The sequence below is a fragment of the Thermobia domestica genome, chromosome 4, assembly GCF_964235325.1.
Source record: "Thermobia domestica chromosome 4, izTheDome1.hap1.1, whole genome shotgun sequence".
In the NCBI taxonomy this organism is placed as follows: domain Eukaryota; kingdom Metazoa; phylum Arthropoda; class Insecta; order Zygentoma; family Lepismatidae; genus Thermobia; species Thermobia domestica.
The window spans coordinates 15320747-15335448 of record NC_137457.1 but is presented as its reverse complement, the minus strand read 5'-3'; the positions used below and the strand labels follow the sequence as shown (position 1 = coordinate 15335448).

Genomic DNA, 14702 nt, shown 5'->3' with positions numbered 1-14702 from the left:
CTCTACAATCAAGTGTTTGAACAGTGGAGGGATACAGATACTCTTGATTATTTCAAAGTAAGAAGGAACAGAGTATTGTAGTGTAGAAATGACTCTATTCGGCACGAGAGGCAAGCACGTAATTCTAATACATGATATAGTTATGGGCCTATAGGGTACAACTAAACTATATGTCACTTTCTGGCCAACTGACTATTCTCTGTGCGTGGCCCTGTCCGCTGGCTTTGTGGCTATCGCGTACGCCTCTAGTGCACGTTGTCCTATATTAGATTTCCATGAGAGAGCCTTCAAAATGTCAATCCAATACAACGGTTGAGATTCCACGCCAAATTGTATATCCACGTCTGATATAGCTCAGCACATAAGGGACACTAAACTATACCTCAATGTTATGTATAGACTATGTGTGGTCCAAAATCAACCTCGATGGGAAAAACGAAATGAAATCTTTGAGTTTTACGTCTCACGGTTATGCCGGTTAGGCTAAAGGTGACGGTGATGATGAGTAATGAATGAAATGGTGGAATGAAGAAAGTGGGAGGAAACGGAAGAATGTCGAGGAAACCCACGCACACGGTGTTTGTCCACCACAAAGTTCACTTGGCGGAGTCTGGGATCGAATCCGGGACCCCAAGCACCAGAGGTGAGCGCTCTACCACTGAACCAGCGCGCCTTCCTCAACCTCGATGGGGTTGCTTACCTAGTATACCAATCAGAGTAGTGGTTCGGATCTCACTTTATATAGAGGCCGCGTATGATACAACTTTGCAGATTGAAATTGAACTCTTGTTACTTGACTAATCAAATTGATATGCTATCATCACATTGCTTCAAGGTTTTTTAATATCTCCATTGTTAATGAGCTAAGTTTGGTCATATTGTAGTATCATTGAGAAGTCCCACAAAAATGAAATACAACTAGAATGTCGATCAAAAACAAGGCCGGCCTACACTAAATTATATATTTATTATAGAGTATTAAAGCCTAGAAAAACGAAATAAATTCTAGGGTAACGCGCCTAATATAACATGTCATGAAAGCAATGAAACTGTACACAAGTGTTTTAATACATAAGTGTTTTGATGAGTGTAGGCTTTATTAACCCTTTAACTGGCACAGTTTTCTGGAAATGTGTACTCTTAAGTGGCAGATGTAGTACTATGTCGTAGCCATAAAACCCGTAGAACTATGAAACAATGATGTATGTTTCACACAAACAACAATAGCACACAACAATAAACGAAAGAGCATTACAAAGACGTCCCCGCCTCACCAAGACGTTGCTACTGTTTTGAAATGCACTTTCTGCTTCTTTTATTACATCAGCAGCAATGATCTTCTAACGAGTAACAATGTGCCACCTGTTAATCCGAAAGCCAATATCGTTTGCACATTATGGACATCCAGAGTCATCTATTGATTTGTTTTTGATTTAAATGTAAGAAATGTTTTCAAGAAGATCTTCGTCATTGCCACTGAACATTAGTGACTTTTTAGTGAAGACGTAGTACTACATCGTAGCCGTTTTCACTGCATACATGCCATGACGTAGTAATACGTCATAACCAGTTAAAGGCTCAATACTTGCCGAATACATCCAAAGCTAGATACAAAGAAAACGCTATTTTCCTCTGGTAGTTATTTTCCTCAAAAGCTAAACACTCAATAGTGATTTCAGTTTAGAAAAATGGTAATAGAAATCTCGTCTTTTCACGCATATCCGCAATTTTATCATCAATCTGCAAAGAAACTAAGAAATAAATAAGCAAAAACCTATATGGCTGATTCTGAGAATATCTACGGAGCCCTCTACCTGTAACTTAAAGACTCTCGGGAAAGTGGTTAGAAAGAAATTTGTAATGAATATATCAGAGCAGGGGCGTCATATCAGAAGGGGGGGGGGGGCGAGAGCACCACCCACATAAGACCTTCACGTTTTATACTAGTATATTAGTAGGCAATCGATTAAAGTATATGTATTCTTCAAACTCTTGGGGGGGGGGGAGCAATTGCCCTCTCCTGCCTTCCCTAAATGACGCCCCTGCATAGGAGTTTCTCTCCCTCACCTTAATAGTAAGCGTAACCAATCAGAACGAAAAACAATTTGACAGAAGAATTCCTTTTCTTTTTGTAGCTTTGACTAACAATATTACAATGTAAAGGCATTTTCTAAAAATAAATGTTTTTACGTGTAGAGTCATAGGATTATCAACTCACATGGTTTTGGCTTCTTCGTAGTGGTAGTTTCTGCTTTCCTAGAACTGCTTGTGGAACTGCTGATGGGGGTAACTGGTTTCGGCTTCTCAGTTGAACCTATTACATGCAGAAAAAAATGTTTTAAGAAACTTCTGTGTCAGGAAAACGTACAATAATACAACATATACCATAGGTAAACATATAACATACATATAATTCTATAGTGTATGTATGATCTGTGAAAATACCTACAATACAAAAGTTTTCTAGTTTCTAAAGTTATAAAAGGAAAGAAAAACATAAATATATATTTTGTTCGTAGCTAACTGCTAACGCGTGCTTTCTTTACCACCTGGCCACAAATTTTACACCAGGCGAGGGTATTTGCTTCCAATTCGTGTCTGTGGCCCCAAGTACCGTAGTATCTAACTCTCTCGTCTTTGGTGCGAGTGGTTCCAGTTTCGAGTTCCTGGAGGGGATACTCGGTCGAAAAGGTGTAACAGCTTTTTTCAGGGCAGCTATTATGATTGAGATTCATCCTGGGTTGTCCTCGTTCACACGAGGCAAATGCTGGGATGTTACCTAACATAAGGTCTCAGACTGCTTCCTTCCTTCACTCTTCTCTAGGAATGCGCACGAGACGAGTCGAGACAGGATTTTCCTGACAAAATTCGAGTCGAGACACGGCTCTTCCAATAGAAAATATACACTTTTCGAGTCAAGACATCACTTTTACAGCACATTTTCGAGACGAGACAGCCCCAAATCTTGTCTCGTGCGCATCCCTATACACTTGTCGGGATAGTATACTGTCCCAGGTACGCCATCCCTCATACGTGTTGGGTTTAAGACCATAGATGAAATTAAATTAAATCCTTCAGTTTAACGTCTCAAATTACACTTTAGGCTAAGACAAGTGAATGATGATGACAAAATTGGTGGAAGAAGAGTGTGGGAGGAAACAGGAGACCCCCCCCAAACCCACGAAGACGATGTTATCCACCACGTTGAAACCCTTCGATGCAAGCCCCTTTTTCATGTGAAGAAAATTAAAGAATTGACTGGGGGCATGGTCAAGGCTGTAAGGGGGATGATTGAATAGTTCCCATCGAAATCTTTGCATTGTCTCAACAGTACGAGCAGCTGTGTGTGGACGGGTGTTGTCATGGAGCAAAAGAATTGCAAAGCATGGCATGTCTCTGCGCCAGTTTTGGATGGCACGTTGCAGATTATTCAGAGTTTGGCTATACATATCTGCTGTAATTACTCGTCTGGTTTCGAAAATTCCACAAGAATCAGACCCTTTTCTTCCGAAAACATGATCGTAATAATTTTGTGAACTGATAGTGTTTGTTTGGATTTCTTCGCTTTAGGAGAATCACAGTGCCTCCATTGCATTGATTGCTGCTTCGAATTCCCAGTGGCGCACGATATCAAGGTTTCATCCGTCGACATTATATGAGAAAAGAGGTCTTCCTCATCCCCCCCTCCAAGCGGGCAAAAATATCACATGGAACTGTCATTCTTTACTGTGAGCGTCTGTCAGCATTTTTGGCACCTACCTTGCACACAATTTGTGATAACCCAATTTGTCAGCGACAATTCGATGCATTGTTTTCACAGACAATCCTGGAAACTTTCGTGGGTTTAGTTATCGTGAACCGGCAATTGGATCGCACTCTCTTTTTAACGTGTTCCACCAGATTCTCTGTCTGAACACGAGACCTTCCGGTACTCTCATCGTTAAGAACATTTGAACACCCTTCCAGTCTCTACACCATTGCCTGACTTTCCTTTCACTCATCACTGTCAGTTCGTAAACGACATAAGAATTCCCCATGGATGGCAGCTGTATTCTGTTCTTTGGCGTTCAGAAATCGTATGACAGGTCTCACTTCACATTTGGCGGGATCTTGTATTACGACAGCCACTTCGCTTTATTCCTACTCGCACGTACCCAACACAACCGTATTCGGACGATTTTATCTCTGTTGGAAGCACAGAATACTCACGCACATGCTCAACTTCATCAGTATTGCCAACCCAGCCCTTTTTTTACATCCATCTTTCTAGACTCTTAATGCGATTAGTTACTTCTATTATTGTTGTTCATTCTCATGTATACAGGGTGACTTACAATATATTTACAGTTATGCGAAGCAAAGTTTTTTTAAAAAATAATATAATGAATTCTGGTCATGTAATCTCCTATAACGTCACTTAATAAAATGTTTGATACTTTATATTAATTGATTGATATGTTTCTTTCTTTCTAGTTTCCACACATACATATAGGCGTGCGCAACGTGGGTGCCATGGGTGCCTTGGCACCACCATTAGACAAACTTTTTTTTAAATGTAGAATCATTACAAACTGAGAAGAGATTACGTGTAAATTATTTCCCGTCTGCATGTGTGCCGTGCGTCGCCGACGCAGCGTCGGGTGCAATGAGCTATCTTTTCTTAGGGGAAAGGGGGGAGAACGACATTCCATATGGTGGTACCTTAGATCTGGCACCCACATTCCCAATGTCCTGCGCACGCTAGTGCACATACAGGGTGTTTCAAAACAACACCGAGAACATTTGGGAGATGATTAGAGACACCATGGTAAGACAAAAAGTATAGACCAACCTGGGTGCACACATGCTTCCTTTCGGAGTTATAGGCTGCCGAAAACATGAGAAAATGAACTTTAAAGGCCCATAGCTCCAAGACTATGGGACCTAACGTAGTTAGGTCAACACTTCACTTAGGAACTAGTATGTGCCCTATCCAAATATCAAAGTTTCAGAATCATGTGGTACTTCCGCAACAATTTTTATACATGTAGTTGGTGAGTACTTCAAATATTATGTCCATAGCCAAACTCTTTCTATAATAATTGTTGCGAAAGTACCTTAGAATTCTAAAACATGAATTTTTGGATAGCGCACATGTTAGTTCCTAATTGGACTAAGATAGATCCCATAGTGTTGAAGCTATTGAGCTTTAAACTTCATTTTTTAATGTTTTTGGCAGCCTATAACTCCGAAAGAAAGCATTTATACACTCAGGTTGGTCCATAATTTTTGTCTTATCTTAATGTTAGGAGTCACCTCCTAAACGTTGTCGGTGTTGTTTTGAAACACCTTGTATAACCAGTTGCATGTAGATCATATGATAACTAATCCTATCCACACAGATTGTTTCAGACTAACATATTCTTCAAACTGTAACACGCAATCACTTATAATAATATAGACCATTGTTTTGCATTTTGATATGGGAATAAAATAATTGGAATACTGTTTTAATTTCTTTGTATGAATATATCCTCCCACAAAGTAACATACACAGATTTCCAGAACTCAGCATAATGGGCCGTATAAATAAAAGTGAGCAAGTGCTTAAAACTCACAAATTCGGAGCAAATGCTCAGTTTCGTATAAATAAAAATAATTCTACTCAACCTACTCGTGAGCAAATGCTTATTGTCCTTGGCTGATGAGCAAATGCTCTAGATTTGGGATAAATAAAATCGGGCAAATGCTCGTTTTTTGGAGCAAGTGCTTAAGATTTTTTGGGGGGGTTCCTCAGTACCTTGCTCAGCTTACTCAAAAAATTTGTTAATAGCGAAATGGTCGAGTTTATGGTGATTACAGAAACAAAATGTAAAGAGTATAAATTGCGAAGGGACTCTGATGCTCTTAACTATAAAGAATTGTACAGATTTAAGAAGGGAAATGTTAAATGGCTTGTGCAATACTTCTTTACCGAATCAACTGAAACACGAAGTGGTGCTCTGACGAATTATGAAAAGATGAAAATTTTTTGGATGTACTTAGGAGATCCTGATCTTCAGGTGGGTGTTGCAGATCAGTACCGTGCCGGGAGGGGGTGAGCGGGGCAACGGCCCCGGGCTCCTAAGTAAGTGGGCGCGAAATTCGGGAGGAAAAAAGAAAAGAGAGAAAGAAATGGAAAATTTAGTACGGGGATGCCACCGTATACTAGAGACCTGCACGGGCCGAATTTTTTGGCCCGAGCCTAATCCAGCCCGAACGTACCTAGGCCCGTCCCAGCCCGGGCCTGAAAAGTTTTGGAGATTTTCGGCCCGAGCCCGGCCCGGCCCGATAAGTTTTTCAAAATTCTTGGCCCAAGCCAGGGCGGGCCCGATAAATTTTAAAATTTTTGGCCCGACCCCGGCCCGATAATTTTTTTAAAAAATTAGTTCGAGTCCGAATCTTTCTCAAAATTTAGTAGGCCCTAGTAAATTTGACGTAACCCTCAGAAACATTTTCTAAACTCTGGTTCACAACTTGACGCTTGCCTCCCGAATGGTACCACTGCCTCCTAGAACTTTGCCTGTCACCGAGGGAATAAAAACTCCATTCCCTGTAACAAAAATCTAAATTGATTTTTAGCATAAAGTAAAGATGGAAATATTGTTTAGCGACAGGCAAAACATTCCCACCCCTTATTTTTATATTTTGAGTTCAGTGAAGGCCAAGGTCAGAGCTCAATTTACCGCATAATGCCTGCAATCCTCTCTAGTGAAAGTGGAGCCGCTAAGCAACATAAACTGTAAATAGCTATTGCATCCTTTGTAACATTTTTCACGGACACACTTCTTCAACGTTTGGCATGATTCCAATTATCGTTTAACGAAAGTCAATAATTATTAAAGAATTGCAATTCCCCGGCCCGACCTGAAGAGAAATCAGTGTCGGCCAGCCCAAGCCCGGCCCGGCCCAAAGAAATAACAGTGTCGGCCCGCCCAAGCCCGGCCCGGCCCAAAGAAATAACAGAGTCGGCCCGCCCAAGCCCGGCCCGTGCAGGTCTCTACCGTATACTCTCACCCCGAGCTCTGATTTTCCACGGCACGACACTGCAGAAGATACTGGCGTTACTTAGCCTACCGCGCCAAATGTCTTCTGGGAAGTTGCACAGGCAATCAGCAGAAAGCAAAATTATGGATACTGTTTCCTAGAACAACTGCTGCTCTTCAGAAAGCTAAGAATGAATGGTCCAAACGGTATACATTCCCGGATTCTATTGGTGTAGTAAATTGCACACATGTAGTAATAAAGAAGCCGAAAATCCATGGGGATGAATATATAAATCAAAAATGGGTTGCAAGTATTAATGTGCAGGCCACCTCTGATGCAAGAGATACATTTGCTAGCGTAGATGCCATTTGGCCTGGCTCTATGCACGACTCTCGCATATGGAAGAACTCGGATATTTGTACGCGTAGAGTAATAACAAATAATACTGCTAACGTACTATTATTAGGTGTTTCTGGATATGAAATTGCACCTTGGTTAATGTTCCCCTACTACAACCCTACTACTGCATAACAGACAGCGTTCAACAAATCGTCGATCCAATACCAAAACCGCAAATGTGCTAACTTTGAATTTGAGTTATAAGCATTTTAATATTCAACTTACCACGACAATATTATTGGTCCATATGCATGTACGGTGCGAGTCATATGCTTGTTTAATTGTAAGCTTTTCTATTTTCACCAAATATTGTATCAGATAGCATCGGAAATGGTTTGAATAAAGACTGAAACTGATTTTCTGAACATTTGTGTTTGACAAAAGTGCTAAATCGTAGTTCATTTTACATGCACAGTGAATGACTACTTCCATACACATGTAGTTGTTTCATTTAACAACAGCTTTCAAACAAAATTCTATTTGACCCCATTGAAATTTGAAAAAGTTGAGTAGAATCCTGCCTGGGACCCTGTGACAAATATTTTTACTTTCAATCATACTATTTTCGAAATGATGACTCACGTAGTTTCATGTTTTGACATCTGTCGCACCATTTCAGATTTATGAGAGTGGCCATAGACTTTACAATGACGTTTTTACTGACATTTTAACCGGCTACCATTTTGCAAATGCGAATTTTAGAGAGTAGAGACTTGTTTCGTCTTCGTTCATTTCCCAACAGCTTTCCAACGATACGCTACTTGACCTCGTCACCATTTGCAAATTTTTAGTTGGACCCTGCTTGGGACCCTGCGGGTGGTCCTGGGACAACAGTTTTTGCTTTGATACGTTGTACTTTTAAAATGATCAAACACGTGTTTTCCTATTTTGGCATCTGTCTTACTGTTTGCGATTTTTAGGGTTGGCAACGGATTTTCTGGACACCCTGTATATCAATGTAACTCACACAGTATACGCATTCGGGAAAGTTTTATGACAGTTTCGTAATAGGTGTCATTAGTGCTTTCGATTGGTGTATAGACCATCTTCCACTTCGATAGTGAGCCAAAGGACGAGGGATCGAATCTCGGAGATGGACATGTAAAATTTTATTACTTGCAGAATTGTACATTTCACCCATAATAAAATGAGCATTAAAACAGTTTGTGTTTCCGTGAAAAAGTAAGAATAAGTTAAACTTGTGAGCAGTGAAGCAAAACGAATTGGGCTCACGGTTGTCCGAATACCTGACGATTTGAATAAATCATACGACACGCCTTTAGTATGGAGTTAAAGAGCTTTCTCATACGTATAAAGAAATTTCACTGACCTAAAATAGGACCTACCAGAAGCTTCAACACCACGTCTGCGTCACTCACTTGACGTCTAGTCAGTCGACCGTACTTGGTTTGTTAGCTAACTATATTGAAGGGGTATAGACGAAGAATATGCAAAATCCATTTTTCAATTTTGTCAGGAAACGAAGAAAATGTGACCCCCTTATGTTTCAGAATTGTTGAACTTTTTTCTGGGGGGGGGGGTAGATTTCACTCATCTGCTGTAAGTAGTGATTACTGCTGTTAACCATTGCTTTCTTTCATGTTTCATTTACATATCCTATCCTCTTTCAAATTCGGTTCCACATGCCATTCCATTTAGTTTCATATATTCTGTTCGATTACATACACATTCCTCAATCTCTTATAATATGTCCAAATTAACAAAACGGTTCTCTTGCTTTCTTTCTACGGTAATAATGGTGATTTAGATTTCAAGAGTGTTAATTTTAAATAAACTTGCAACCAATTTGTTAATTACTACGAGCATTGAGTTTTTCCCCATTGTATGTTAATATATATTCTTCAGTGTTTACATTCTAATAATAATAAATATTTATGCCACAATTAGATATAATTGCAGTATACGAAGGTTAAGTGGGTATAAAGCAGTTCAAGCCAATATCTTACTGCAATCTCTATCGTAGATTACAATTATCGTTAAAAGAAATTGAATATTCGCATCCAAAATTGATTTAATCTAGGTAGGATGGATAGGGATGCGCACGAGACAAGATTTGAGGCCGTCTCTCTCGACAATATGCTGTAAAAGTGATGTCTCGACCCGACAAATGTATATTTTTCTATTGGAAGAGCTGTGTCTCGGCTCGAATTTTGTCAGGAAAATTCTGTCTCGACTCGACTCTGCGCATCCCTAAGGATGAACAGTTTGAAGAGCCCAGTATTCCAAAGAGGCGGGGTAACCAATTACACCACTACGCAACATCTATTTCAGATACAACCATTATTATACACTTCATTTTCACAAGCTTCTTCTTATAATAACTATATCGATTTCCTACTTAAATTCAATTATAGATAATTTTCTTATGTAGCAGCTAATATTCATGCTATACAGTATAAAACAAGTATACAGTCAATGTAAATAAATACAAATGTAAGATATTACAGATTACTGGCATTGCGATTCAATCCGATCTTAAGCAGTACATATTTTCTAAATAATTGTTCAAATTGCTTTATAAGAATCCAGATTATGAGGTACCCTAAGTTTTTGTAATGCAAAAAAAAAAAAAAAAAAAAAAACAAGCATGCATATATATATATATATATATATATATATATATATATATATATATATATATATATATATATATGTGTGTGTGTGTGTGTGTATTTTAGGGGACTTCCGCGCTTGATCCCACTCCACCCCGAAATTTTATGTTTATTCAAATAAAATATTGTGAAGTGAATGAAATATCTTATAGAATATTCACATTTCCAATAATGAAGTTAGCAAAGCCCCCTGAAATATATATATGAATAATTTTCATGTTTGACGTGTGGTTTTAGGTATTCAACTGTGTTCACATTTCTCATTTTAGTGTTTTCGTATATGAATTATGGACATGGCGGGCTAGTAAATGTGACAGGGATTTGAAAAGTGACAGTTCGTCGGATAATGTGCTTCAAATCACTTCACAGTAGAAATTTATATTTATAAAAAAAGTTCTCATATATTTAAAAAAAAAAGAAGAAAAACTTTAACTTTCCGCACGGAGGCTCAAACCGTCGCCCTTTGTTTCAGAAATGTCAGTAGCAGTACTAAACCCGCTTGACCACAGACACAACTTACAGAAGATTGTGTTATAATATTGATAATAGAGTCGCTCCAAGCACAGGTTCCTACTTGGAGGTTTAAATATCCATTTTCTGTCGTTTTCAGCAATTTCTACTTAAGATAATGGTTGATTTTGCATATTGGAACTGTGCATGAAGTGTGCAATCAATATTAATCTCAGAAATAAGTAGTTTGAATTTGTTTTTACAGTTTTACATCGCTCGGATGACAATACGGTTTGCAGCTAGTGTCTATATAAAGAACGGCGGGAACATGTGATTCCTTGTGTATAGATCTGCGGGAATTGTGACGGATCTAGGCTCACTTTTTCGGACTTAGTTTCTGAACGAGTTTCCAGCTTTTTGTGATCAGGTGTGTACCATCAGTGATGAAAATTTTCCGGAAAATTTTCCGATTCATAAAAACATACTCAACTTATTCCTACATTGTTGTTTAACCGTGATGTAAGGTTGAAAATTTTCTTCTATATTTTTCCAGAAAATTTTCCGTTCTAAACAAATTGTTAAAAAGTGAAAGATTGTTTAAAGAATCTGAAAATTTTCATGGCTCAGACAATTTTCAACAAGGAACAAGGGAAACAATTTTTCATGAATCGAAATATTTTCTGTCTTCTATGGAAAAATTGAAAAACTTTTTATGAGTCGAAAAACTTTCATCATTTTGAAGCAAAAAGTGAAACAACTTTTTGTGAATCGGAAAGTTTTATTGCTCTGTAGAAACAAGTGAAAGAATTTTCATGAATCTGAAAATTTTCATTGCGATGTAGAAACAAGTGGAAAAACTTTCATAAGGCGGACAGTTTTGGATATTATGTATAGTGATGTTAGGTGGAAAATTTTCCACTATATTTAAATGCACATTGAGATATAAAATTCAATCCCTGTAGAGGAAAATTAGACAGCAACAAAATATAATTTTCCAATTAGCTTTCGGGAACCAGAAAATTTTCTAATATTTCAAGTTGGGAAGTAAAAATTTAGACAGGTTTCTATCTCTATCTGCCCCCCCTCTCTCTCTCTGTGTGTGTGTGTGTGTGTGTGTGTGTATGTATGTGTGTGTGAAGTGCATAGAACATACATCGAGTTCATAGATAACAAATATCCCATTCCAATATTTAAAATTTAACAAGAAATCGAAGACAAACCTTTGTGAATTTATCAATTATTTGAAAAACAGAAAATGCCACTGTTTCTTCACATATAGGCCTGCCTATGTAATAGAATAACTACATAAAATTTCCTTATGAAGAATATTTTTGTAACAGAAAATAAGAAGAAATGCTTTGATTTTATTGTGTTTAACACTCGTAAATCATAATTTTAATAATGGAATTTTGTATAATCAACATCTTATATTTGTATTGTAAAACCACCAAACTACCATTATTATGTATAAAAATGTATTGAAAACAATGACGATTCGATAGAACAAGTACATACATATATAAAAAGAAATATGTTTTTTATTTTGTAAATTAAAATGAAATTACTCGTTGCTTTTAGAATGCAGCGCTAATAGTGCAGCTTTTTACGTTTCTTTTATTATTTTATTGGAAGAACAACTACACAAACCAGCTTCCTTATTAGTTGTATTTCACTTTCTCTTCTGAATGAATGTATGAATAATTAAATGTTTATTTCCAGAAAATGGTCAGTATTTGTTTTCATGAGTTACTTAAACTCGAATTTTGGGTAGTCAAAAAATTTAAAGTAGGCACTTTATATTATATCTACTTATTTATAAATGTTGCAGTACGTAAATCTAGAAAAGTAGTAAAGCTATGAGAAAACTTCGTCTTACACGTATTAAACTGACGAAATATAATCAAAGTGGATTCTGAGGGAAGAACGCATTGAAGTTTTTGAAACATTTTTGAAGAAATGAAGAATCGTTAGATTTTCACTTCATGAAACTTTTTAAGACAATATTTATTACCAATAAAGTTTACGGCTAACCAACGATGTACAAATAAGTGAAGTATGTTTTCACGAATCGGAAAATATTCATCACTTTTAATAAATTTAAATGTTAAATCGTTGGTACAGAATGGGATATTTGTACTTTACGAACTCGATGTATGTTCTCGGCACTTTACATACACACATACATACTTACATACACACACACACACACACAGAGAGAGAGCGAGAGAGAGAGAGAGAGAGAGAGAGAGTTGAATTGAGTTGATTTTGAGTTTAACGTGCCTTTCAGCAGCGAGGCTATATGAGACGGGACCAACTGATTAACGTGGAATCCGAACCATATGAGTTCCCTTCGGGAATCGAAGCAGGTCTCCCATGCCAAAGACGCATATGCTAACCGCTTAGCAACGAAGAAGCTCGCAGAGACGGGGAGAGAGAGAAGCACTATGTACACTTTTACTTCCCAACTTGAAATATTAGAAAATTTTCCGGTTCCCGAAAGCTAATTGGAAAATTATAATTTATTGCTGACTAACTTTCCTCTACAGAAATTCATTTTTTTAGCTCAATGTGCAGTTAAATATAGTGGAAAATTTGCCACCTAACATCACTATACATAATATCCAAAATTGTCCGGGTTATGAAAAGTTTTTTCACTTGTTTCTACACCGTAATGAAAATTTCACGATTCATGAAAATTCCTTTCACTTATTTCTATAGAGCAATAAAACTTTCCGATTCACAAAAAGTTGTTTTACTTTTTGCTTCAAAATGATTAAAATTTTCCGACTCATAAAAAGTTCTTCAATTTTTCCATACAAGACAGAAAATATTTCGATTCATGAAAAATTGTTTCGTTTGTTCCTACATAGTACCGAAAATTGTCTGAGCCATGAAAGTTTTCAGATTCTTTAAACGATCTTTCACTTTTTAACATTTCTATACATGAATTCAATCAATTTTATGATTACTGAGGAATTGTTACTTGATTACTGATATTCTTTTAGAACGGAAAATTTTCCGGAAAAATATAGCGGAAAATTTTCCACCTCACATCAGTAGGTACCATTGCCTCCTAGAACTTTGCCTGTCATCGAGAGAACAAAAACTCCATTTCTTGTAACAAAAATCTAACTCAATTGATTTTTACTGTTAGCATAAAGTGAAGATAGGCAATATTGTTTAGCGACAGGCAAAACTTTCCCACCCCTTCTTGTCATATTTTGGATTCAGTGAAGGTCAAGGTCAGAGTTTAATTTACCGCGCAATGCCTGCAATCCTCTACAGTGAAAGTGGAACCGCTAAGCAACACAAACTGTAAATAGCTATTGCATTCTTTGTAACATTTTTCACGGGCACACTTCTTTAACGTTTGGCTTTATTCCAATTATCGTTTAACGAAAGTCAATAATTATTAAAGAATTGCAATTAATCGTCCCTAGCCTGGCCCGACCTGAAGAGAAATCAGTGTCGACCCGCCCAAGCCCGGCTCGGCCCAAAGAAATAACAGAGTCGGCCCGCCCAAGCCCGGCCCGTGTATGTCGCTACTATGCCAGCATCAGTGCTGTGTCGTGGATTGGGGGTCGAGCGGGGCGAAGGCCGCAGGTGCCGAAGCAAGGGGGCGCCAAATTCAGAAGGAAAAAAAAGAAGGAAAGGTAAAAGAGTGAAAAATTACTTGGAATATTTCAACTCCTTTAAAATACCTTCTGTAGTGGTCGTCCCGTGAACGCTATGAATGTTAAAAAAGCTCTTTATACACTTCATAATTTTTATCTATATCTCTAATAAAAAGTAACACCTAAGCAGTATCTGCAATATCTGTTGGCTCATCCAAAGAGAAAGAGAATCAATCTGAGCCGATTATTGTCACACAATTGAGGTATTTTCTGAAATATCGTCTACTCTACGAGCCATGGTATTTGTTGACACATTGATGTTTGTAAATAAATTAACTTTTTGAGGACACATTTTTGCTGCTGCAGCAATTATGCAATCCTTGATTAATTCGCCGTCAGTAAATGGTTTCCTATGTTTCGCTATTGAATCTCCCAGGCGGAAACTAGCAATTGAGTTACTGCTTTTTGTTCAGCTGCTTTTGGAGTGGGAGACCCGGGTTCGATTCCCGGCGGGAGCTCATGTGGTTCGGATTCCAAAAGTCAGTAGGTCCACATCTCATATAGCCTCGCTGCTGAACAGGACGTTCAACTCAAAATCAAC

General features: G+C 37.8%; 1 protein-coding gene across 3 annotated transcripts in view; it reads right to left on the bottom strand.

The window, feature by feature from the left end:
• Positions 1–14702, bottom strand: part of LOC145683252 (uncharacterized) — a 107080-nt gene that overhangs the window by 22333 nt on the left and 70045 nt on the right. For all 3 annotated transcript variants that reach the window (XM_081754625.1, XM_081754624.1, XM_081754623.1), the window contains exon 9: positions 2219–2314. In XM_081754625.1, coding sequence (XP_081610751.1) covers positions 2219–2314 — 96 coding nt within the window. The remainder of the gene's footprint in view (positions 1–2218; positions 2315–14702) is intronic.